General features: G+C 49.4%; 2 protein-coding genes across 8 annotated transcripts in view; one reads left to right on the forward strand and one right to left on the reverse strand.

The window, feature by feature from the left end:
* Positions 1-14,439, forward strand: part of RASGEF1A (RasGEF domain family member 1A) — a 79,982-nt gene extending 65,543 nt beyond the window's left edge. For 3 of the 6 annotated variants that reach the window (XM_070567707.1, XM_070567697.1, XM_070567717.1), the window contains exons 2-14: positions 1,112-1,312; positions 4,337-4,459; positions 5,986-6,117; positions 6,478-6,615; positions 7,497-7,718; positions 8,384-8,458; positions 8,897-8,989; positions 9,459-9,561; positions 9,648-9,727; positions 10,464-10,655; positions 11,548-11,671; positions 12,196-12,268; positions 12,586-14,439. In XM_070567707.1, the coding sequence (XP_070423808.1) occupies positions 1,118-1,312; positions 4,337-4,459; positions 5,986-6,117; positions 6,478-6,615; positions 7,497-7,718; positions 8,384-8,458; positions 8,897-8,989; positions 9,459-9,561; positions 9,648-9,727; positions 10,464-10,655; positions 11,548-11,671; positions 12,196-12,268; positions 12,586-12,610 (1,575 nt within the window). In that variant the 5' untranslated portion in view covers positions 1,112-1,117 and the 3' untranslated portion in view covers positions 12,611-14,439. The remainder of the gene's footprint in view (positions 1-1,111; positions 1,313-4,336; positions 4,460-5,985; positions 6,118-6,477; positions 6,616-7,496; positions 7,719-8,383; positions 8,459-8,896; positions 8,990-9,458; positions 9,562-9,647; positions 9,728-10,463; positions 10,656-11,547; positions 11,672-12,195; positions 12,269-12,585) is intronic. The other 3 variants (XM_070567730.1, XM_070567723.1, XM_070567737.1) reach the window with 1 other exon arrangement.
* A 5,579-nt stretch (positions 14,440-20,018) lies between these two features.
* CSGALNACT2 (chondroitin sulfate N-acetylgalactosaminyltransferase 2) overlaps positions 20,019-25,277 on the reverse strand; it is a 43,064-nt gene continuing 37,805 nt past the window's right edge. For both annotated transcript variants that reach the window (XR_011524710.1, XM_070567688.1), the window contains one exon: positions 20,019-23,788. Coding sequence is in view for 1 of the 2 variants with exons in the window: in XM_070567688.1 (XP_070423789.1) it covers positions 23,496-23,788 (293 nt within the window). In the remaining variant the exon portion in view is untranslated. The remainder of the gene's footprint in view (positions 23,789-25,277) is intronic.

The following is a 25,277-nucleotide window of genomic DNA, read 5'->3' on the forward strand; positions in this document are numbered from 1 at the left end:
CGGCTGCCCTCCAGGGCTGGGACTAGCTGAGCAAGTGGGGCCTCTGCTGGCAAATGGGCATCATGCTGACCCTCCGGGCGGCCGGCCGCCTCAGGCGATGGGAGTCCCCGAGGGCTGCAGGCTCTCCTGGGCCTCAGGAAAGCTCCCAGGAGAGGCCTGCTGCAGCGAGAGTGGGAGACCTCAGCCCCCGCCACACTGGGCCAGGACAGTGTGCGTGCCCCCACCGTGGGAGCAGCAGGCCCCAGACTGCTGCCCGAGATCTGTGGCTAATAGGCATTTCAAATTTAATGTGTCCAAAAGCAAGTTCCAGATCTTTCCCCAAAGCCCACCCTAATGCTCTTCCCCACACTGGGCAGGCTCTCGGGCCAGAGCCATGCTTCACAGAGTTCAGTTGATCCTGCTCCCCTCCCCCTCTGCTACCACCTGACCTGAGCAGTCTCTCCTTGGTTTTCAGATCCCTCTCTTGCTGGGTCTGCACATGACAGCCATGGTGACCTTCGCCCTAAGTCAGGTTGCTCCTGCGCTCTGAGCCCCCATGCATTCTGTCTCAGTTGGAGAAACAGCATGCCTCACCCAGGGCCCCGGTGTGCATGGCCTGGCCCATTACTCCTCAGACCAATTTCTCTCCTTATCCCCTCCACGCACACTGGCCTCAGGACCTTGGCACCTGCTGTTCCTTATGCCTAGAACTTTTCTTTCTTATCCCAGGAAGCTGCACAGCTAACACCATCAGTCTGTCCCAAAGCCACCCACCTGAGGCTGCCTTGACCACCACCCTCATGCTCTGTGTATTCCTCCTGGGCGTTGTTTTTCTCTGTAGCTTCTCTTCTTCCCCTGGGATATCCCCCTAGGAGGCAGGGCCCTGTGTGTCCAGGCCCATGGACTGAGGCCTGGTATGCATGGAGCAGGTGCTGAAGAATCATTTATGAGACACCCGGTGGCTGTGGGCCACTGAGGGGCCCGCCTGCCCACCTGAGCTATCTAATGATGCCCCTGCTGGCCCTCAGGGGCTCTCACCATGCATTTGTACCCACGCCAGCTGCAGGCTGGCCTGGAGGAGGGCCTGGTGGAGGCGCCTTTGATGCCTCATGGCCTCGTTCTTCTCTCTCAGGAAACTATGCCCCAGACATCCGTCGTCTTCTCCAGCATCCTCGGGCCCAGCTGTAGCGGACAGGGGCAGCCCAGCATGGGGGAGCGAGGAGGCGGGGCCAGCGGCTCCGGGGACCTCATCTTTCAAGATGGTCGCCTCATCTCCGGGTCGCTGGAGGCCTTGATGGAGCACCTGGTCCCCACGGTGGACTATTACCCTGATGTGAGTGCCTGGAGCCTGGAGAGGGGTGTGACTGGTGGGAGCGACCTGGGCTCCAGGAGAGGCTGCTTCTGGGACAGGGAGGGAGGCCCAGATGGAGCAGGAGGGGGCAGCAGGGGAGGGCAGGGCAGCGAGGAGCCCCAGCCCCACCTCCTGTGCCTCCCTTGCCTCCTACCCTGCTCCCCGCCCCAGCCTAGGTGAGAGGAACCTGCAGTGACTTCCCTGCTGCTCCCAGGCAGGTGGGAGATGGCCCTGGTGGCACAAGGAAGCAGACACATGAGGGACCAGAGCAGGAGTCTGAGTTCTCCTGGGGGAGAAACAGGAGTCTCAAGAGCAAGGCCAGCACCTCGGGGTCCTGGTGAGGGGCCACCCAGCACGTGTCCTGTGTCTCAACTGGTAACCTCCATAGTCCAGAACCAGAGGGGACAGCTTTGCTGGCATGCAGATCCCAGGGCACATGCCCGCAGGCAGGGCTGGCCTTCAACAACAATCCACATCCTCCATTGTCACCTCAGGATGGCACTGGTACATACTTAGAACAGAGAGAAAGAGTTCCCTTGTCATGTGTGGCTTCCCTAATGCCTCCATAGGTGACAGATGACGTCTCTTAGCAGCAGTGGTGTTGGGCTTGCTTGTTCCCTCTGCAGAGTTGAGCTGCGCCAGCCTCCTCCCGGTGTCCCCTCCCTCCTGAGGGCAGAGCTGTGAGGTATTGTCCCCCTCCACCCTCCAGCTTTTATCTGATGGTGCTGGAGTCAACTCAGCTCCTAGGGTTCCTGGCCTACCCCACATGTCAGGCTGCCTCCCTTCCTCCTAGGGCTCTGTCTATCTTTTGTCTGTCCTCGCATCCATCCCGTAAACTCTCTCAGGGCCTGGCGGGGGCTGGTGTTGGTGGTGTAGACATGGCAGCTGAGGGCCCAGGTGGCAGAGCCAGGAAGAGGGGACCCGAGGCCCTGAAGAAGCCCAGGGAAGGGTCCTCCCGCCCCAGTGCTGGTCTTGGGGCAGTGACCTTGTGGGAGGAGCCTCCTCTCTTTTTTTTATTTTTAAAGATTTTATTTTTCCTTTTTCTCCCAAAGCTCCAGGTACATAGTTGTGTATTTTTAGTTGTGAGTCCTTCTAGTTGTGGCATGTGGCATGCCGCCTCAGCATGGCCTAAGGAGCGGTGCCATGTCCACGCCCAGGATTCGAACTGGCCAAACCTGGGCCACCGAAGCAGAGCACACGAACTTAACCACTTGGCCATGGGGCCGGCCCCCTTTTGTTTTTGTTTTGTTTTTAAAGATTTTATCTTTCCTAAAACCAAGGACATTTTTTTTTCTTTTTTTGAGGAAGATTAGCCTGGAGCTAACATCTGCTGCCAATCCTCCTCTTTTTGCTGAGGAAGACTGGCCCTGAGCTAACATCTGTGCCCATCTTCCTCCACTTTATATGTGGGACGCCTACAACAGCGTGGCTTGCCATGCGGTGCCATGTCCGCACCTGGAATCCAAACGGGCGAACCCCGGGCCTCCGAAGCAGAATGTGTGCACTTAACTACTGAGCCACTGGGCCGGCTGAGCCTCTTTTAGGTGTGTCCCAGAGTGGTCTCCTTAGCCAACTGTCACACAGTGTCACCCCCAAAGCACTGTGCCCTGGGATCGTGCTTCCCAGGAGAGAACAAAGGGGTGGCGGGGGCAGAAAGGGGGAGCCCAGAGAGTCCAGCTGGGCGTCGGCTCCTCCGCCAGCTCCTGGGTTTCCTGCCCTCCCTCACTGCCCTGCCCTGCATACGTGGGCAGCCGGGGACACAGGTCAGTCTCCATGCTTCTCCTGGGAAACACATGGCTCCTCTCTGGATTTTCTTCTTGCCTTTGGCTAACAACTCCAAGGTGTGACACCTGGGTGCCTTTCCTCACAGGGTTGAACCATTTGCTAGAAAGGGGACCACAGACCAGATGGGACCCCTGAGCGCCTGTGCTGCACAGTCTGGGGATAGGGCATGGGAAGTTTGGGGGTGGTTAGAGGAACCCCTGCTGTGCGAGGGAGAGCCTCCCCCTCTGTCCTCTGAGTGCTTCATGGGGGTAGTGAGGCCCTGAGGCCCTGAGGCCTGTCCCATGAGGCCTGTGCTCCCAGCAAACACAGCCCAGCTTGCTTTGGGCTGCAGCAAGGAACACGTGCTCCTTTGGGCCTGGAAAGGGAGTGGAGGGTCCTGAGCCCCAGCCTGCAGCAGCCATGTGGGAGCAGAGTCCCCGGGAGAGCCCCAAGCAGCCTCCCCAACCCCCACGTCTGCCCCGTCTGCAGGCAGGGCCCAATGTGGAGATCCCACAGGCACTGACCCCCACCCGACGAGAGCCTTTGGAGAACCCTCGGCCCTGGGCCCTGCTCTCTGCCACCTTTCAGTCCAGATCATGAGGACGCCTCAGAGCCTGCACCACACAGCCCGGTGACGAGGGGTGTGTTGACCTGGGACAGAGGGGCCCTGGTGTGGCAGGTGGGGACAAGGCCCACAGCCTGGTAGCAACTGCATGGGGGCTTGCAACAGGGGCTGAGGAGGCCCTGCCCTGCCCCCTGGATGAGGCCCCACCCCGCTGGCCCTGGGCAAAGCCAGTGAGGATCTGGAGAAGCAGCGGGCTTGGAGCCCGACCCGGGGAGCACCCCTGCCCCAGTTGGGTTGGGCAACAGGCTCACACAGGTCCAGAGTCCCACCAACATCCAAGACTGGGTTCAATTCCCATCATGGGGTAGGACCGAGGGCAGGGGAGAATCCTAGCAGAATAAGACTGCCGGGAGCCAAGCCTGTCAGGGGAGGCCTCTGAGAGGTGCTGCGAAGTGGGGTTTGATCTGTGCCTTGCAAGGTGGACAGGATTTGGGTAGCAGTGAGAAGGAAGGGCATTCAAGGTGATGTAAACCATGCAGGAGAAGGCATGGCCGCTGGATGGTGATGTTGGGCTGGGAGGCGGTTGGACCAGGTCGAGGAGAGGCTGTGACCACACCTGGGGGGCCACGCCAAGCCTGACCCAATCTTCACCCTCTCTCCCTGTCTCTTTCCTTCAGAGGACATACATCTTTACGTTTCTCTTGAGCTCCCGGGTCTTCATCCCCCCTCATGACCTGCTGGCCCGCGTAGGGCAGATCTGCCTGGAGCAGAGGCAGCAGCTGGAGGCCGTGTCGGAGAAGGTAAAATCTGCTGATGGGAAGCTGCCCGTCTCTCTGCCCCTTGCTACTCCTCTGGCTCACGCTAGGGAGAGAAGCATGGTCAGAGTAAGCTGGCAGGACAGGTTCTGGCTGAGTCCACCCTGGGTCCCTCCCTGATGGGGGCAGGTTGGCTTACCTCTGGCCTCCTGGCACACCTGTGGTGTGGCTCCCCAGGGTCCAGAGGAGGGCTGCACTCAGAGCTGAGCACACCTCCCAGGAGGTGGGAAGTAACTGCTGTCGGTGGGCACTCCCCCACCCCCTCTCGCAGACAGCTCTGCCAGCTCTCCTGGTCAGTGCTAGGACACCCAAAATGGAAGGTCTGGCTATAGCTGGTAGAAAAGCAGCCAGTGGGGCCTGGGTCATTGCCCCTCTAAGCCGGGTCGGGTGGCAGCACCCTCAGGCTGGTGCCTACTCAATAGGAGTTTTCAGTGACTCAAATAGGGCTGTTTGCTACTGCTGTCTCTTCTGATTGAGCCAGGCTTTGGGCAGTCAGGATGGTCAGGAAGCCACTGCTGTCTCTCAGGCCCTGGGAGCAGGGACGTGGGGTGAGGCTTTTAGAAGCCTGGGGTCTGGTGCAGAAGAAGGTGTGGTGGGTATGCTGTCAAAGAGCTGGCAGGGCCTAGTCTGGGTTGCAGCAGAGCAGGGCCTGTCCTGGTTTGCTGATGACCCTCCCCTCCACGTCCCCTCCACAAGGCCGCCTGTTCCAGCAAAGGCCTGTGAACGCCTGACCCCCCCCTCAGAGTCTCCTCTCCAGAGGGGCCCTGACCTGGGGTGCCACTGGGCAGGGACAGAGACAGACGCTGTCCACAGCCTGGGGGTCAGGAAGGGGTCCTGAAGGGACAGGTGGAAATAAGCCAGAGCAGGGTGAGTTGGGGGATGAAATTCTAGGCCAAGGGTCAGTGTGGGGACAGTAGAAGCCTGAGAGGAGCCTGGGGTGAGCAGCCATCCTCTGTCCCATGGTGACAGGCAGGGCAGGGCCTCTGAGGAGGGAATTCTGGGTTCCGGCTTCTGCTCAATGTGGGGTGCTGTAGCATCTGGGGGAAGTGTCAGCAGGGCCCCTGGGAATGCCAGGTGCATGGAACTCTGGCAAGGAGGAGTGGCTGCAGGGAGGAGGGGGCCAGCTGGGAGAGACTCTACCAGGCTGGGAAGCCAACACTAAAGGACGGGCTGGGAGCGTGGGGCATGGCTAGGGCTGGGGGCATGGCCGGGGTGAGGAGAGCATCAGGTGGGTTGGTGGCAGCAGCGTGGGCAGACGGGGGTGGGAAGATGCAGGGTGGAGTGTTGGGTGGTGTGGGAGCCGGGTCCTGAGGGCCGAGGCCGCCCCCAGGAGCCAGGGCAGTCGAAGTCGGGCAGGTACGGGCCGGCAGGGGGCTGGTCAGGGCCAGGGAGGAGCCTCGGCGGGCACAGGAGAGGTTTGGGCCCACGTGGGCGTTTGGCAGGACAGTGCGGGCTGGGCACTGAGCGTCCGGCTCCCCCTCCGCGGGCTGTACGCGTGTGTGTGGACCTAGGGCGACAGCAGGGGGCCCGGACCGCCTACCGTGACACAAAGTTGGGAGGAGGTCACCTCCAGTCGGCACCACTTCCCAGCACTTGCCAACCTGCCTGTAACCGAGAGGGGGCAGGCGAGAGACTCGTTTAATGTTAGTGATTTTGCTTGCTTTTTATTGTGTTCTTTTTTGTGGGTAACTTATAATTACAGCAAATGAAATTAGTTTTCTATGTCATGGTAGTGATAAGTTTTTTGAAAATGAATTTATTTATGTGACAAAGAGAGCTGCCTTAAGGGGAATATGAAACAAAGCAGGTATGATAAAACTGCAGGTGGACTGGGTGGGTCACGTCTCTTCCCAGGGACCCAGCTTGGGGCGGGGGTCGCAGGTCCTGCAGGGAGATGGGTGGGGGATGTTACAGACCGGGGCAGGGGTGGGGGACTTGAACCACTTGTCATCTTGTCGCCCACTCTGGAGGGTCAGACCTCACTCTGTCCCCCACTTCCCCAGGCCAAGCTGAAGTCTTTCTCAGCCAAGATCGTGCAGCTGCTAAAGGAGTGGACAGAGGCCTTCCCCTATGACTTCCAGGATGAGAAGGCCATGGTGGAACTGAAGGCCATCACCCACCGGGTCACGCAGTGTGACGAGGTGAGGTCCTCCCTCCTTGAACCCTGGCAGAACTCCCTGGGTCTATGTCCAAGGAGGGTCTACTCTCACAGGAGAGTGAGTCTTCAGGGACAGCTTTGCTGTCACTCCCCCAAGAGGAGTGCTGCGTGGCTCCATTTTGCCCCTCCAAACCCCCCAAGAAAACAGTTCAGCTGGCCAGCAACAGGCCAGACTGGCCCTGGGCACCCTCTGCAAGTGGGAGACCCTGTGGCCCGAGTGGTGGGCTAGAATGAGCCCAGGCCCCACCCTCTCCTAGCCTTTGGGTGGGTGGAGTGTGGGCATAGTTAAGAAGTTGTAAGAGCCTGTCTGCCTTTTTATGGCTCCCAGCTGGCTCTTGGCCTGCAGAGGAGACAGGAAACCTGGAGAGCCGAGAGGGAGCCTGGGCTGGCTGGGCCTCGATGATGGAAGTGCTCTGTGTGCTCAGCAGCTTCTGTCTGCCCAGAGGTCTCAGAAAGCCTAGGGAGAGCTTGGGAGCAGGGCTGCCCCTACCCACGGAGCGAAGGATCTTTGTCCCAGAGAAAGCCCTTCTGGATGCTGTCATCCTACTGTGGGAAGGCCACAAGAAGTACCTCAGTTGGCTATTACTGGGAAAGCCGTGCTTCTCAGACCCGAAAGCCTACCCCTGGCCCTCAGCTCTCTTCCCCACAGGACAGCTAGCTGAGCCCACCCTCCCCAGAGGTCCTCAGAGAGCCCCACACTACCCCTCTGTGTCATCAAAGGCCTAAGCACCCATGGCAGGGTTACATAGGGGATGTGGGTTCAAAGTTAGGCCCATCCCTGGAGATGAGATGGGTCCCTCTGGAGAAGTAGTGGTGTTACTGCCAGCCCACGCCGGCACCTTCATCACCCCCTGTCCCCTGCAGGAGAATGGCACAGTGAAGAAGGCCATCGCCCAAATGACGCAGAGCCTGCTGCTGTCGCTGGCTGCCCGAAGCCAGCTTCAGGAGCTGCGGGAGAAGCTCCGCTCACCGGCCATGGACAAAGGGCCTATCCTCAAGGCCAAGCCGCCAGCTGCTCAGAAGGACATCCTGGGCGTGTGCTGTGACCCCTTGGTGCTGGCCCAGCAGCTGACTCATATTGAACTGGTCAGTGCTGCAGTGCCCCCTTCCCAGGATGGGGCTGGTGGTGCACTCACTGATGCTGTGGGCCACTGGACCCTGGGCATGTTTCTCAACATAGTGCTGCATGGTGTGTCCCCTGCCAGTCAGACTGGGGTGTCAGGTGAAGCCCACTTGCTAGCTCCAACCACTGCCTCTGGCAGGTGTCCACTTGAGCAATGTGTTTCTCTGTGCCTGGGTCCCCAGGATCAAGGCAGTGCTATGTTAATGGGAGGAGCTGGGGCAACGGGGACCACAGAGGTCCCAGGATAGAGGACCAGCCTGGGAGGAGGTGACGGGCTTTGAGAGGGAGAGCCACTTTCTCTGCCCCGTCACCTCATCCTGCCTGTGTCCTGTGCTGGGAAGTTACCCTGCACATAGCAGCCATTGCTCCAAGGCTTCCGCCTCACTCCCACACAGTCCTGTTTCCTCCCTTCCCAGGGGAGGGCCTTCTAGACCCTAAGGTACATTTGGGTGGGGCCTGGGCAAGGCCTGCCCCCTGGCTTGGTGCCCTATCAAGGAGCAGCTGTGGTGCATGCCTGCAGGGAGGTCCTAAGTGCTGCGCTGAACATGCCCTACCCCCCCGAGTATGGGGCCTGCCTGAGGATGGCAGGCTTGTCACCCCTCCTGTGCTCTCTCCCCACTTACCCCAGGAGAGGGTCAGCAGCATTCACCCTGAGGACCTGATGCAGATTGTCAGCCACATGGACTCTCGGGACAAGCACAGGGTGAGGGGCTGCACTGTGCTCTGGGGTGACCTGAGGGTGGGCCTGGCACCTATACCCCATGCAGAGTGGGTGGGGGCCTCATCTAGCACACCTGAGCGCCCCCAGAGTGTCAGGCCCGCAACCTGATGGACATGGATCTGGCCTCCTGGTGCCTGCTTCAGGGGGTCAGTGGACAGCCACGCAGGGTGATGCCTGCTGGGAGGGGGCCCAGTGTTCCCAGGGGCCTGGGGAGCCAGCCTGACCTCTAAGCCTAGCCCTGGGGGACCAGGGGGGCAGTCATCCTGGGAAACTTGGGCCAGCCAAGGGCATCTGTCTAGCTGCCCCCACCCCATCTCCTCCTCTGGCCACGGGTCCTGCTCCTTGGTTCTGGGGTTAGGGCTGGGAGAGCACTTGCCGACAGGGTCCTTGGTCTCCCTGTGACCTGCTGTGTCCCCCTAGTGCCGAGGGGACCTGACCAAGACCTACAGCCTGGAGGCCTATGACAACTGGTTCAACTGCCTCAGCATGCTAGTGGCCACCGAGGTGTGTCGGGTAAGCGCTGCATGGTAGGCACGGTGGAGAGGTGCTCTCTCCTCCCCGACCCCGCAGTGCTCCCCAAGGCTCCAATTCCTGCCCCCCTTGGATGACTTTGACAGTGGAGACAGGAAGTCTCCATTGCCAGGGCCTTGGAGGTGCCACCCTCCCCCGCCATGCCCCGTCCAACATTGATGCCTTAAATTACAACAGAGACCCATCCGTGGAGTGCACCTTGTGCCTAGCGCAGGCTGCGAGCTCATTCAGGGCTCCCTTGGTCCTCTCAGCCCGCCCTCCTGCCCCTCTACCCAGCACTGAAAATGCCACAGCTGCGTTTCCTGCCTCTGCAGCCAGTGAGCATTCCCCCACCCTGGGTCTGCCAGCTCGGTGGGCACAGGGCAGCTCCTGTCCAGGCTGCCCTTCAGGGACTGGTGCTGGAGGGGACAGCCCCCTGGTGGGGCTCACACCGGGTCTGACCACCCTCTAGGTGGTGAAGAAGAAGCACCGGACCCGCATGCTGGAGTTCTTCATTGACGTGGCCCGGGAGTGTTTCAACATCGGGAACTTCAACTCCATGATGGCCATCATCTGTGAGTGTCTGGGCCCCAGGGGCTTCCCATGCAGCTTCTGCATGGCCTGCCTCCCTAGCCCTGACCCTACCTGCTGTCCCCTGCAGCTGGCATGAACCTCAGTCCTGTGGCGAGGCTGAAGAAAACGTGGTCCAAAGTCAAGACTGCCAAGTTTGATGTCTTGGAGGTAGGTACCCCAAGCCTCATCCTGCACTGGCCTGAGGAGGAGGGTGGGCCTCCCATCATGCTCAGCCCCCTTACTCAGGACCTGTCACTCACAGTTCAGTCTGGTGTTGGGCAGCCCTCAGGAGGCAGGTAGCTTCAGCTCTCCTCGGCCTTTCATCACCTAGAGCAAGTTCTGGGGAGGGGTTAGTAAAGAGTCGGCTAAAGTGGGCCATGAGCCTCCCATTGGGCGATGCTGACTAAGCAGAGACGGGCCTTCTCCTGGCCCGACTTCCCGTGGTGCTGGATTATCTGAGTGGCCCAGGGGCTGACAGGTATGTTTACGCCAGATGCATTTGATTGTAGAATCCACTTTTTGCCCAAATGTATGTCTTGGAGCTGTTCAGGTTTGGGAGGTGTCACTCTAAGTAAAGGGGCAAAGGAAGGTTTCAAAATGCAGGAGGTGAGACCCAGGCTCTGCAGGGCAGAGAAGAGGTGTGAGTGAGCTGTGAGACTTCTCTACAGCTTTCCTGAGGCACTCCAACCCAAATCTGGAAGGTCCTGGACTGGTGCTCAGCCAGGTGCCTCTGGGCCCTATGCTCACTCCTGGAGAGGAGGCCTCTTCTGGTGACAGTCTGAGACCTCCCAGAGGGGAAGTACCTTCCCCATCAGCTGTTTCCTGCTTTGCAAAGGGGCATCCTGAGCAGTTCTGAGAGGCACAGGGGGAGCGCGGCCCACCACATTCTCCCATCTGCCCACAGCATCATATGGACCCATCCAGCAACTTCTGCAACTACCGCACAGCCCTGCAGGGGGCCACGCAGAGGTCCCAGATGGCCAACAGCAGCCGAGAGAAGATTGTCATCCCTGTGTTCAACCTTTTCGTTAAGGACATCTATTTCCTGCACAAAATCCACACCAACCACCTGCCCAATGGGCACATCAACTTCAAGGTGAGTTCAGCCCTTGTGGTCTGAGGGGAGGGACCAGGGTGTCCCAGCACAGGGTGGGCAGACCACCCGGTCTTGCCTCAGGGCAGGCAGAATCTGTGAGAGCTGCAAGGCAGCAGCCCTGTGGCAGGAGGGCCTTTAGGACTGAAAGCTCCAGGGTCGGTCATGGGTGCCGTCTGAGGGGTGAGGGTAGCCTCAGCCCTTCTGGGTGGGTGATCTGGTTACAGAGCTGGTAACCCAGGGAACCTGTATTTACCCAGGACCCTGGTCCCAGTGCTGACCCCACTAGTTACACAGAAAAGCGGCACCCCTCGGGGGTTTGGGGGTCAGAAAGGCTTGAGGCAAGAAGGCACACGGGCATGGAGGAGGGGGCAGCAGAATTCTAGATGGAAGCTAAGGGAACTTGGCCAAAGCCGGGAGGGTAGGACAAAGATGAGTGGGGAGATGTGGGGGAGTTGGACTGCCCAGTGTTCACCTCACACAGGTGAGGGGTGGGAGGGAGGGAGAGATTCTTATACAGGCCCCCCCAGAGAGTGAGATCATGATGTGTTCTGATTGGCGGTGCTGTGCTGGGCATGGCGGGGAGGCCCGCCTCAGCCTGGAGTCACAGAGGGGCCTCTTGGGGTCCCTGCATAAGGGAGACACAGACCCTCCTGCAGCCTTTTGGACCAAGCAGAGTGCAGGAGAGAGTAGCCTTGGGGACACCTGCTGGTTCTGATGCTGTTCAAAGTGCTTCCATGGCCATGAAGTCAGCTATGCAGGGCCACTGTCCCATCTCGCTGAGACCAGGGAAGTGAGCAGAAGACTGACACTAGACTCTGCATCCCCTGCCCTAACCAAGGGTTTCAAGCTTGAGGTGATAAATGAACATCCAGTTGGTCTTCTGCCCCTTCAGAAATTTTGGGAGATCTCCAGACAGATCCACGAGTTCATGACATGGACACAAGTAGAGTGTCCCTTCGAGAAGGACAAGAAGATTCAGAGTTACCTGCTCACGGCACCCATCTACAGCGAGGAAGGTGAGGGCTGCCTCTCCATGGCAGCACGCCCACCTCCCCACAATGTACACATCACCCTGACCGCCCCCCCCCCACACGTCCACAGCCTGTGTAGTTCTTGGGGTCACCCTCAGAGGCAGGCCTGATCGTTATCCCCATGCTTCAAAGGGGAAGCTCAGCTCGTAGGAGTGAGTGCATGAGGGTGGGTTGTGGGCAGATGACAGATGAAGAATAAGGACAAGAGATGAGGCTCCAGAGGCCACTTGAGAGAGCCAGAATGGGGTTGGGTCAGTGCTGCAGAACTAGGAAACTTCTCAGAGACCCCAAATAGGTAGCCAGGAGGTCTAGGCTTCATAGGGCCTGGAACCCCATACAGCAGAGACCTGTGGACGAACTCAGGCCAGAGGTCATTGTCCCCTTGGTCTGGAGTTTCTTCCCAGGCCTAGCTGCACCCCTAGAAGGGAGAGTTTGAGAAGGGATAACTGGTGCAGTAGGCAGACTGACCACATGTGGCCATGGGTTCTAAGGGGCCTCCCATCTCTCAGCTCTCTTCATCGCCTCCTTTGAAAGTGAAGGTCCTGAGAACCACATGGAAAAGGACAGCTGGAAGACCCTCAGGTAGGAGAACTCCAGGGACAGTCTTATGAGCCCCTGAGACCAGCCCCATGCCTGAGTTTACAAGGAAGGGAGAGGACTCGGGGCAGAGGGAAGCATGATCTGCCCCTTGCAAAACGCACCTATGCACAGGCTGGGTCGGGGAAGGCATCCCTGGTGCAGGCTGCCAGTCAGTGGGATTGGGGTTTGAACGTCCCTGACTCCTCCCCTTGGTGGCCGGTTCTTGGAATCCAGGCCCTCCCATAAGAGCACAGGCCTGCCCTCTGCCTGCTCAGGGAAAGGGCCTGCCAGTTACCTGACCATTTCCTGTGGTCCTTTAGGACTACTCTCCTTAACAGAGCCTGAAGGCATGGATGCAGCCTGCAGACGCTGGATGAAGCACACACATGCACCGAGTTTTAATCTTGATTGATATGGGTTGAGATGAGGAGGCCTCACTGGTTGGGGTCCATTTTGTATATAACTTTTATGAAAAAAAAAAAAAAGGTAATTATTTCATGCATCAACCTTTGGCACTTACAAAGCTTTTTTTTGTGTTTATTTTAAATAACAGGGCAGGGCCCTGCTTTGGGGAGGGGTGGGAAAAGAGTATCATGGGAGATGGCATCCATGATAATGTCTTATTCTAATGAAATGTAGATTTTTATTTTATACTTTTGATTATTAACATCTTACGAAAAGATATTTTAACAAAACCCAACCAAAACCAACGAGAGCCCTGCCTGCTCGGACGCCCTTCCAGCCAGTGTCTCTGATGTCGGGGTTAGTGCCTTAGAGGGTGCTGGAGGGCTGGTCCCCACTCCATTCTTCTGGCCTGCAGCCAGCCAGTGCTGCCGGGAGGCGCCGGGAAAGCTCTGCCCTGGGCCACAAGGTGCCTGCCCTTAAAGCCTAGGCCAGCGAGGCTCCAGCAAGAAGGGCTTGGGTGGCCAGGAGGTCTCATTTGCATACTTCTGGAAGTGAACCTTGAGTATGGCTTTTCCAAAGTTTACATTTTCATTTTCCTTTATCAGGGATTTAGGGGGTTGGGGAGGGGCAGGGGGACACCTGGCAGCATATTTTCTGTTGGAATATGTCTGGCAAATGGTTCTTCAACTACATTTTAGGAAAAGAAAAAATTTAAAATAACGTAAGGGGGGGAGTTGTGCAATTGTCATTTTTCCAAGCTGTAACTGAAAGACACACTTAGCTGTAATGAAGAGAATACAAAGCAGACTTGAGGATGGGGACATTTAAAGTCGTTTTTGAAACCCAAGTACAAAGTGAAAAGAAGCAACACTCAAATCAGTATCCTGGTGGACTGCTCCCTCCTTCCCTCTGGGTGAGGGGCTCCCCTTATGGAATCTGAAACACAGAAAATTAGCCAGGCCAGTAACTGCTGGAGCCCACTCACATAAAACTGCCCGACCTTTGGAGATATTTCCACACCCAAACTCGAGGAGTACACTCCATTTGCTGTCTGACTTCCTGGTTGTGGGAGGTGACAGCTCTGATCCCTTGAAAGTCAGAGGTGAGCAATCCATGCTGATTCTCCCTCCCTCACAGTGGGGCTTTCGTTCTGCACAAGCAGATCTGGAGCTCCGCACCTCACCCTTGTTTCTCTCCGCATGCCTGGCTTCCGCAGAAGCCTTCAGTTGGGAGGCCTGGCTGAGGAGGGTCAGTTAGTTGCTAATTCCCAAAGCTCCTAGGAGAGCCTGGAGATGTGAAGGTGAGGCCTCTGGAAGGAGGTGGCTCCGTGATCCACTGCTGATGCCCTCAGCCCTGGGTGGAGCAAGAATATTTACACTGTATTGTCACAGTGTTTTTGCACTTTTCAGATGTTCTAGATAGTACATATTGTATATTGATGGTACATATTGCTTTGTTTATGTATTTGAGATAAAGAAAGTCTTAAAACTTGAGAATATATATTTGGAATACAATGTTAGAACACTTCCTGTACATGCGTTAAGGAGCTTTCACTTCAGTGTGCACTTCACCGGGTCATCAGTTCTAGTACCTACCTGACACAGTGTCTGCATTTGCTACTTTATTTTCCCAATTTGATACGTACCCTAAATTATGATGTTTCGGTATTTTAAGATGAACTTGAGTATAAAGCTGTACCATAACGCAGGATGTCAGTTGTTGGTGTGACTGGATGTACTTACATCAATAAAAGAACATGTTGCTCCCCTCGAGTGCCTGCTCTTTGTGTGCAGCCTGGACGGCTCTGGTGCTGGCAGGAGTCGCAGGGATGCCTGGGCCAACGAGGAGGATGAGACTGCCAAGGCCAACCATGGCCTTTCAAAGAAGGAGCAAGAAACCCTCATCTACCCAACACATGCTCACAAAGGGCTTTTTAAATAAACAATGCAAAAATAGACAAAGCTGTACAAGAGGCGTATTCTAGTCCTGCTTTCCTCAAAGTAAGATCCAAGAAGATGTCACTGGCTGTTTGTATTATGTGATCATGTGAGTTTGGGAAACCTCTAACTTAAACAAGATTGTAAAGGTTCCTTTACTGTAAGACTAATCAGAACCTTCAGCGTCCATGGGCACTGAGCTTCCCTCCCGGGCCAGGGAAGATTGCAGAGCACCTGCTGACATCTTTCTGCAGAGCAGTTTGCAGAATGCAGTTCTAGAGGGGGCTCTTTTTGTTGTAATGAGTCACATTGAAGAGCACTAAAGAAAAGAGATTTGGTGAGGGGCACATGAGAGCTTGTGGAATTGAAGGAAAAAGCAGCAAGATATTAGAATGGAAGCTGAACTCCCACCTACTTCTCTCTGGTCTGTCTCACCACCACCCTGTCAACAACACCCAGGCCAGATGAGGTCCGCTTGCTCCAGCTCAGTCAACCTTGCGCTGCTCCTTCAGAGCTAACTCACCCAATTTTAATGTGCTCAGTGTCTGTCATGCCCACTAGACCAGCACTGTCCAACAGGAAACTTTCTGCAGTGATGGAATGTTCTGTATCTGCACCGTCCAGTATAGTAGCTGCTAGTTACATATAGATACTGAGCACTGAAATGTGGCCAGTGTGACTGAGGTTTTAAGTTTAAATAGCTAGTGGCCACAGCATTGGACAGGCAGCTGGGCCTGCAGGGCTTTGTCACCTGGTGCTTCTCCAGTACCTCAGTGGGTGGAAGACACACAATAGGTGCTCAGGTGTTTGTGGAGCAAATGGAGGACACCTGTTAGGGTGTGTGAGTTTTGGGTAAATGACAATACCTCTTAGGTCTTTACCAGGAAATTAAGGATGCTATTGAATTTAAAGTTAATTTTGGACGTTTCTACCTACTTCATCTGAAGAAGGGGCAGTGCATTATTTGGTCTGTGCCTTGGACGCAGGGCTTGGGCTAGGAGTGGGAGGCGAGCTTGCTTGGCTAGCTGTGGCACTTTCCTTCACCCACAGGGTAGTCTCTGCAGGGCAGTGCTTATCAAGGTGTGGGTCCTAGACCAGCAGCAGCAGCAGCACTGGGAACTTGTTCAGAATGTATGCTCTCAGGGCCTCACTGTAGACCTGCTGAATGGGAGACACGAGGGAGCCCAGGTAAGTTTGAGAAACTCTCCTGGCAGGTGAGGTTCTGCAGGAGTTGCTGCCTGCCTGCCCTCACAGCCTCCTTCTCCCAGGTGCTCTCTACTTCTCAGGCATACTAAACTCACATGCCACACTCATGCACCTCATCTAATATTCGTGATTCCATTCTCACAACTCCTTCCTTGAGCCTCCTGATATCTTCCTGGTGAGTGATGCTCTGTGCTTCTCTGGGCCCTGCCCCTCCTTCCACATCACACCGTTGGCATCTATCTCATGCACTGGAGTCTCAGCTCTTTGTGTGTAGAAGCCACTTGTCATATAGCTATGTGGCCAGTGACCAGCATGGTGTCCCATTCCTCACAGCACCATATATGATGACTGAATGCTACCTTTCACTTCACACACGTTTCAGGAACAAATACTATGTTAGAGCAGCAGATGTGACAGCAAGATAAGCTGAGGATCTCTACTAAGGCCATAGAGACTTATGTGACAAAACCAAGATTATTTGTGAAATATACACCTACTATACCTATATGTCAAACGTATGCGTTGTTCCCCAGGGAGGCAAGACAGGATAAGCCTAAGAGTCCTAGTGTCCAGTTCCCAGCCAGGTACACTTGGACAAGTTGTTTACGTTTTTAAGCCTCCATTTTCTCATGATTAAGATGGACTCACAATACTCCATCCCATGGGGCTGCTGTAACATTACATGGCAGAAAGTGCAGCGCCTGGTTCAGTAGTAGTCAGTATTAGCTGTATCCTCACAGTGGCACCCTGATGAAACTACATGCCACTTCTCCTGCAGAGAGTGGAAGCTTCTGGGAAAAGTGAAACAAAGGATTATAAGTGCCCTTCTCAAAGGAAAAACTGAAGTCCTGGTCGATACAAATATATGCTAATATTACCAAAGAAGCACGTGTTAAATTTAACTAGCATATAAACATAATGGGAAAAAATTCCCACAAATTTGGGATTCAAAACTACTTTCTAAATGAAAAACTTACTATCCACCTATAGGCTGGTAACTTTAGGGCATTTTTTTTCTATCTTTATTCTCAAAAAGGAAGTCACGATACTTTGAGTAAGGTGAGGGGCTGCCAAAAAACGCCACAAATATCTACCCCCAGCACACCCAGAACTCTCAGGTATGGATCTTCAGCAAGATGTCGAAGATCAATGTCATCAAGAAGATAGGATAGTAAGTTACGCACCTGTCCATTTCTGGCAGCATGAAAGAGTGAGTGCTTACCTGCTGAAATCAACTGATAAAGTTACGCAAAATTTAAAAATCCAAGTGAAGGCAGGAACCCAGAGTCAGGGAAGCTCTGAAGTCTGTTTTTGCCCTGAGGGCAGGGACCGTGAGCTTCCATTTTCATGTCCACAAGCAAGGGAGATAGAGAAGACAGTTCAGGGCCTGCTCAAGCTGAGAGATCAAATGGAAGACCCTAACCCATAAAGCTGGCATCCCAAAGAAACACTCTTCTGCCTAACCATGAACTTTAAGTAAAATGCTCTGCACCCAACCCCACCAAGGGGTATAAGGAAAATTGCCTGTTTTGAACCTTGGCACTGCAGGTGGAAAAAAATTTACCCCTGATAATTTGTAACCATAAGTCAGTGAGTTTCACAAAGTTTTGCAGCACAAATCACACTGGTCAAAAAAACTTTAAGCTGAGAATTTAGTTTAACATGGCCCTGAACTGGTACTGCCCCTAAGTTACCCAGAAGCAAATATTCTGACTTATATTCTAGTTTAAAAAGTCTCTCCTTAGCTATGTCTAATCTTCTGTTAAAGCCACCTGCTGGGTTTTAAAATTGATTTCATTCCTAGATGCTCTATGTGTTTTTTTTCCCAAATCTGTTTGGTCAAAATTCTGAAGAAATACCAGAATGCAACACAGAAAGACAAAGATTGGAAAATGTGAAACAGGTTAAGAGACATGGAGGTTACAACAGGTTTAACTTGTTATCAGAGTTACAGAAGAAAAGAGAGAGAATGAGGCACAGACAATGAAACTCTGACAGCTGAGAGAATTTCAGAATTGACAGAAGACAATAATCCAGGGAGCCCAAAGATTCTCAAGCAGCATCAGAGTAACAGAAAAATCTGCACACAGACATAGCACAGTGATATAGAACAGAGATAAGAAAACTTCCCAAAATTCTGTACGCTTCAAAAAATATTTTTTAAATGAGACAAAGATATTTACAAAGTAAAATGGAGCTTGCTATCTGCAGATCCTCCCTAAAAGAAGTTCTGAAGGATGAATCTTGACTCCTACTGCACACTATACCCAAAATTATTTCCAGATGCATCATAGATCTAAATATGAAAGGTAATACAATAAAGTAACTAAAAGAAAAATGAAAATTTTTCTTTACTTTGGAGTAGGCAAAAGTTTCTTAAATTGGACACCAAAATCACTAGCCATAAAAGAAAGAAAATTGATAAACCAGACTTTACAAAAATTAAGAACTTTTGTTTATTAACAAATAACATTAAGAGATGAAGAATAGTCCCATGCCTGGGAGAAGATATTTGCAATATATAAATCTGACAAAAGACTCATATCTGAAATTTAGAACTCCTAGAAATCAATTTTTTAAAAAGCCAATTAAAAAAAGGAGCGAAAAATTTTAATAATCATTTCACAGAAGAATTACAAATGGCCAATAAGCATATGAGAAGATACTCAACATTATTTCCCTGATAATAAACTAAACCAAAAATGAGACAGCTGTACACACTCAACACAAATTAAAGGGTCTAAATTAAAAACACTGAAAATACTGTGTTGGGGAGATGTGAAGTAACTGCATCTCTCATATGTGGCTAGCAGGGGTCAGTTACTTGAAAGGACTGAAAAAAATTTGCCAATCTCTGGTAAGCCTAATCAAGAAAGAACAAAAGACTCAAACAAACAATATCAGGAATGAAAGAGGCACTATCACTATAGATCCTGTACATATTACACAGATAAAAGGAGATCACAAACAACTTTGTAAGTTTCCTCTAAATTTTCAAATTTATCAGTATAAGTTCCTAGAAATTTGCACCTTACCTAAAATAACTCAAGCAAAAATGACTTCAGAAGAAATAGAAAATCTGAATAGTTATACCATCATTAAATAAATTGAACCAGTGATCAGAAATCCTCCCATATAGAAAAGTTCATGCTTAGGGGTGGCTTACAGGCAGTTCATTTAAGGAAGAAACAATTCCAGTCTTACATAACTTTTCTAGAAACAAGAATAAGAGGGAACACCTATCACTTGTTATAAGCTAGTATAACATTAATAGAAAAGTCCAACAAGGAGGAGGAAGGGAAGTCCCAGGCAATCTTACTCATGAACATGCATGAAAAACACCTGACATATATACATACCCACACACACATGCAAATACATACACAGGTCTGTAAATGAATGTGTATGTGTGTCTGTGTGTATGCAAACTGAATCCAGCAATGTATGATGAGGATAATACATCATGACAGATTAGGGTTTAGCCCAGGAATGCAAAGGTACTTCAGAAAATCAATCAACTCATCAATTTAACATATCAAAGATGGGAAAAAAATCATATGATCATTTCAACAGATATAATAAAGGTATTTGATAAACCCTCTCGAGCATGATAAAAACTCACCAAGTAGTAATAGAAGGTAACTTTGTTAACTTGATAAAGGGTATTTACAAAAACACCTCCAGCAAATACCTTACTGATGAAACACTGAGTGAGCTCCCCTTGAGATCAGAAACATGAGCCAAAGGCCCACTCTTATCACTTTCAGTCAACACTACACAACAAATCCTAACAAGCATAGGAAGACAAGAAGAGTAAAGATACAAAAATTTAAAAGAAACAAAACTTTCAATACTTATAAATACGTGATATGATTATGTAACAGAAAACATGAAAAAGAAACTAGAAATACATTATTAGAATTAAGTGTTTTTGGCAAGGTTGTTGAACACAAAAATTAACACACAAAAATCAATTTGATTTCTAAACACCAGCAATAGACAATAAAAATAAAGACAGTTACAGTGATATCGAAAATGCAAAGTATGTAAGTCCCCTGTGGGAAAAAAGTATCAAACTTAATTGCAAGACAATAAAGAGTCAAATAGTTATGTCATGTTTAAGGATTAGAAGATTCCGTATCATAAAGATGTAAATTTTCCCCAAGTGATGTTACAGATTCAATGAGATTCCAATCAAACTCATAAAGATTCTTGTGAAAGTTTATTCTAAAATTTATATGACAGTACAAAGGCTATGTATAAGCATGGCAATCTTTAAGAACAAGGCGAGTGGACTCTCAGAGACATTGACTTGTATAAAGTTACAGTAATTTAGACTGTGAGGCAATGGCATGGTGACAGACAGAAAGCCTAACTGAACAGATGAGAGCCCAGAATCAGACCTGTGAATGTATGGACATCTGAGGATGACAGAGTGGTTCTGCAGATCAGCGAGTAAAATATGGACTTACAGGTGACCCTGGAAAAAAGTTAAATGCAATCCTTACCTCATGTCATACACAAAAATCCCTTCTACTTACATTAAAGACCTAATTGGGAAAAGCAAAGTTATGTATGAGGTATTCAGAATATAATACAGAACAATAGCTTTAAGACATCCTTCCCTATTATAAAGTCATAAATCAATAATAAAAAGTAGAATACATGAAGGAAGAAGATTCATTAATCACATTAAAGTTAATTTTTATTCATCAAAAAATACCATCAAGAATGAGAAAGACAAGTCATATCCTGGGAGAAGATATTTGCAAACATTTAACCAACAAGAATTGGTATGCTGAATCTATGAAGAATTCCTATGAACTGATAAAGATGGGCAAAAAGGCTGTAAATGCAAATTATAACAATTCATGCCTAAAGCCCATTAGATAAGCAAGAATTAATAAGCCTGACAAAATTAAGTATTGCCAAGGATGCAAGGTAAACTTTCTCAAAGTGCTGGAGGTGGTCCACTTCAGAAAGTAATTGAACATGCACACAGCTGATGATTTAGCATTATTACTCCTACAGAAATTCTCGCACACTTAGAGACATGTACAGGAGTATTCATGACAACACTGCTTGTGACAGCAAAAGCAAACAAGCACACAACAAAAAATCACAAACAACTCAATCTGTAAACAGTAGAATGAATAAATATTGTAGTATATTCATACAGTAGAAGACTAGTCAGTAATAAAAATGAATTAATTTTGAGATTAACATCTCAAATTACGTTTTGAAGCAAACCTCAACAACATAATACTGAATGAAAGTTAGAAACTATAAAATAAAATAATAGGTATATAAATTCAAAACTAGGCAAAACTAAACCATGTATTGGGAAGAGATACATAGACAGTTGGAAAAACTGTGAAGAAAAACAGGTGAAAAGTTAATCACAAAAATCAGGATAGTGACTCTTATGGAGAGAGTGAGGGTGTGTGATCAAGTAGGGGCATAGAGGCCTCTCACTGGTAATGTTCTATATCTTTTTTTTTTTTAACCAAGATTGGCCCTGAGCTAACATCTGTTGCCAATCTTCTTCTTTTCCCCTTCTTCTCCCCAAAGCCCCCCAGTACATAGTTGTACATTCTAGTCGTAGGTCCTTCTGGTTCTGATATGTGGGACGCCACCTCAGCGTGGCTTGACAAGGAGTACTAGGTCTGGGGCCAGGATCCAAACTGGCGAAACCCTGGGCCACCAAAGCAGAGCGTGCGAACTCAACCACTCAGCCACAGGGCCGGCTCCAGCGTTCTAGATCTTAATCTGGGTAGCTGGTGCACTGGTGTTGGCTTTATTATTCTTTAAAGTACACAATTACATGTTATACACGTTTTGTATTTATGATATCTTACAACAGAAAGAAATTTATCACATTTTCATTTAACTTTTGGTAATAAAATAGTTTATTGGTACCGTTTAATGTCAAAAACATGGCATTGTTTCTATTGCTTAGCTTCCATCTTTAAATTAAAAGCTAGTTTAAAAAACACAAGAGAAAAGGTGAAGTCATTTGATTCCGTCAAAAAACAAGCTGCAACTTACCTTTGCAAATAGTTAGGTTCTCTCACTTTAAATACGCTAATTCACTGGTCTTCCTAATAAATAATTGTATATAAAAGGAGACAATGGTGTGAATAATTTTGCAGAGAAAACTTTATGTATCTTAAAAATAAGCCTAAATGCTATCCCAACTTAAAACTTGTAAGAATTATTAGTAAGTTATTGTAAAATTGAATTCATATAGCACCAAGAAATTTGAGATTTGTAATATTTCAGACGATATGATTTACTGAGCAAAAAGAGTAACGATTTTTCAGGGGTTTATATACAAATAGATAGAATTCAATATAGGTCCCTTTTAAACACCAAAGGTTCAAAAATCTATGCATGCCTTTCACCATATCTCCAATTTCTGGATCTAGCAATTGACTCTATGGTAAAAGATCCACGTGTGATAAATAATAGGACAGTCCTTTCTGAATATAACTTCTTATTCATCTTGTCTCATTAATATATAATTTATATCTCAATTAAAACATCATTCTATCTGCAAGCAATGTATTTCTCTAAAATATTCTGTAATTCAGATTTCCATTCAGACTACCTTCCCCTCCTCTCCTTTTCTGAAATCAGTGTGATTTTATGGTATACCTCATGAAATTGTCTTTTCTCCCTTCAGTGAAACTCTCTTTCAACTCAAAGTATTATAATAATGCAAATATAGATGTAGCATACATTAACATATTAGGGGAAAAAAGGTAATAAATATATATGGATCCATGCTAAATGAGACTATACAAAGCAAAGACCAAAAGACACCATGCTATGCTCATCTATTCTGAACCACCGCAAGAAGGCCCTGATGTGGCTCTGACTAACATAATGTTCCCAGACACCCCAAGTGTCCTGTACTCCAGCATAATTAAGTGTTCTGTTAAGGAAATTTCCATGTGGATTTCTGTTTATTCAAACCAGTCTACAGTAACTCTGACTACTAATCCTGAACATGATGATAAAGTAGTAACACACTGTATTTTTAATCAAGTCATAGATTCTAACCTAAGTATTTCCTACTATTACTCATTTGTTTAAAACAGACATTCCTGGGGCTAAGCAACATTAAATTAAAGGTTTTTATCTCTTCCTTCTCTTGGTTGGTTGAGGATTTCAGATGTGTCATCTAATTATCCTCTGCTTCAGTGAAAAAGGATTCTTCAAGCAACTGACCAAAGATCTTCATTTTAAAACCAAGCAGGATGACTCAGTGGTCAGCAGGTGAAGAACCTCTGTCCACACACTTCATCCTTAACACTCCACTCTCTGCAGGAATAGGATGCTCCTGACCCACCATCAGCATAGCACATTTCATCCCTCAGCCCACATACAACCAGGACACATCAGAACATGGGTGCTGGGTAGAAACTAATTCGAAACTACTTTTGAGACAGATTTCAACTTGTCAATAGTCATAGTACAGTATTCTCACAAAACAGACTCTGCATTGAAGCACTTGCTTTGTCTTCTCATATCAAGTTAAACTGCTAAAGTGAAGTAATATCAGAAAGAACATAAAAGATAGGCATGTCTTCTCTGAAAGAGGCACTGCATCTGCAATGGGAATTAAGGCTAAATAAATAGTGCTGGTTTCGGTTCAGACTAATAAGTCAACAACTACGTTAACCGACAGCTTCGCTATTTGTCCTGTATGCCTGTTTATGAAGATGTGTCTCTATCTCCTCCCTGAAGACCAGCATTCCCAGGTGCGAGTGAGAGGCCTCATTCATGGCTTTGGACTGGATGCACATGCGGTACTGCTCAGGCGTCAGCTCATCTGCACAGCGTTTCTCATGCCAGAGGTGGAAAAGGCCAGGAACTGGAGTCCGAATCACAATCAGGTCACCATGCAAGTATTTTCGATAAAGATGAACATCTTCTCCACCCCAACCTTTTACTTCCATGTCAAATCCACCTGCAGGATCAAAATTGACACTATAAGTAACTGCCTGGCAGCCAGAGCACAGTGGAACCTGATAAAGATTTAAATGTTCTGCTTCAAATGTGATGGTATGGCACAGCCCAAAGAAACCTGATGCAGAGGACCGAAGTCCTGGTTTAGAAGTCCAGTTACCAGCTGACATCTAGGAGCTTAAGGTCTCTATTATTCAGAGTATCAAAATGAGATTAAATATTTGAGAATGCTTTGTAAACTTCCAAGTTCTACAGAAAATCTACAGAAAGTCAAATAAAGGAGAAGGAAATATAAATCAGCCATAATCTCATCCCCACTCATATTTTATTATGTTCTCTTTCTATCCTGTGAGACACAAGTTTTCTGGGTCACAGAAAACTTTCCAGAAGGGAAAACAGAAGAAATGATGAACCCAGAAAAATAAATTTGAGAAAGGGCACACAGATGATTTAAAGCCATAGAAATGGATGAAATTACTGAAGGAGTTTAGAAGAAACACAGGGCTTAGGTCTAAATGCTAAGAAAGGCCAATATCTCGAAGTTGAACAGATGCAGAGAAAGTTAAGTAGTAAGGGACTTAGAAATGGCCCCAGAGGAGGGAGAAAATTCTGGAGAATGTGTTATCATAGTCAGGTGAAGAAAGCATCTTGAAAAAATGGTCAAATATGTACTGCTCAATTAAGAACTTTAAAAGAACCAAGCAGACCTGGCAACATAAATATCACTTATAACCTGACTTAGAACAAACCTGATGGGACAATGGGGCAGAAGGCTAACTGGAGTGGGCAGGCACATGAAATGAGAGATAAAGTTGAGAGTATTTTCAAATTGGTTTAAGTCGAACAATTAACTTTTTAAAGAAGCATGAACACAAACTATTTGGAGTTTTTTTAAGAGCTAGAAAAGAGAGTCTTAAAAACTGAGAAAAAATTACTTCTTTAATTAAGAGCTAGGTTTCCAAATTACATATTCTCTCAAATAATTCTATGCCACTTAATTTCACACACATAGGATGACAAGAATCCTGAGATCTCGGAAAAGCATTACTTTAAACACATGGCTTTATTAATTGCTCTATGTGATACACCTTGGCTTTTCTTCCTTGTAGACACAAATAAGCTCTTCTAATAGTAGAGATGGTGTAGATACTTAAAGTAAACGGGGGACTTCCAGTTTCTGTCCTAGAAGTCATCACTCTGTCCTAACAAGTAAAAGCTGAACAAATTGAAAAATCAACAGCTCTTCTCAGATCCCTCCGAGAAGTAAGGTCACAGGGTAAATTGCTGCCCCCAAAATTTGAGAGACAGACAGGTGGGAATGACAATTTACTAGAACAGAAACTCGTAAGTAGAAATCTCTGGGGCAACCAGTACCAGGGGTAGGAAAATCTGAACTGTAATTGACAAATGGAAGCTCAAAAGACAAGTCTGAAAGTTAAAAATTCCAGTGAGGGGCCCAGCCCTGTGGCCAAGTGGTTACAGTTCCATGT

Source organism: Equus przewalskii, chromosome 1 (genome assembly GCF_037783145.1).
Source record: "Equus przewalskii isolate Varuska chromosome 1, EquPr2, whole genome shotgun sequence".
NCBI lineage: Eukaryota > Metazoa > Chordata > Mammalia > Perissodactyla > Equidae > Equus > Equus przewalskii.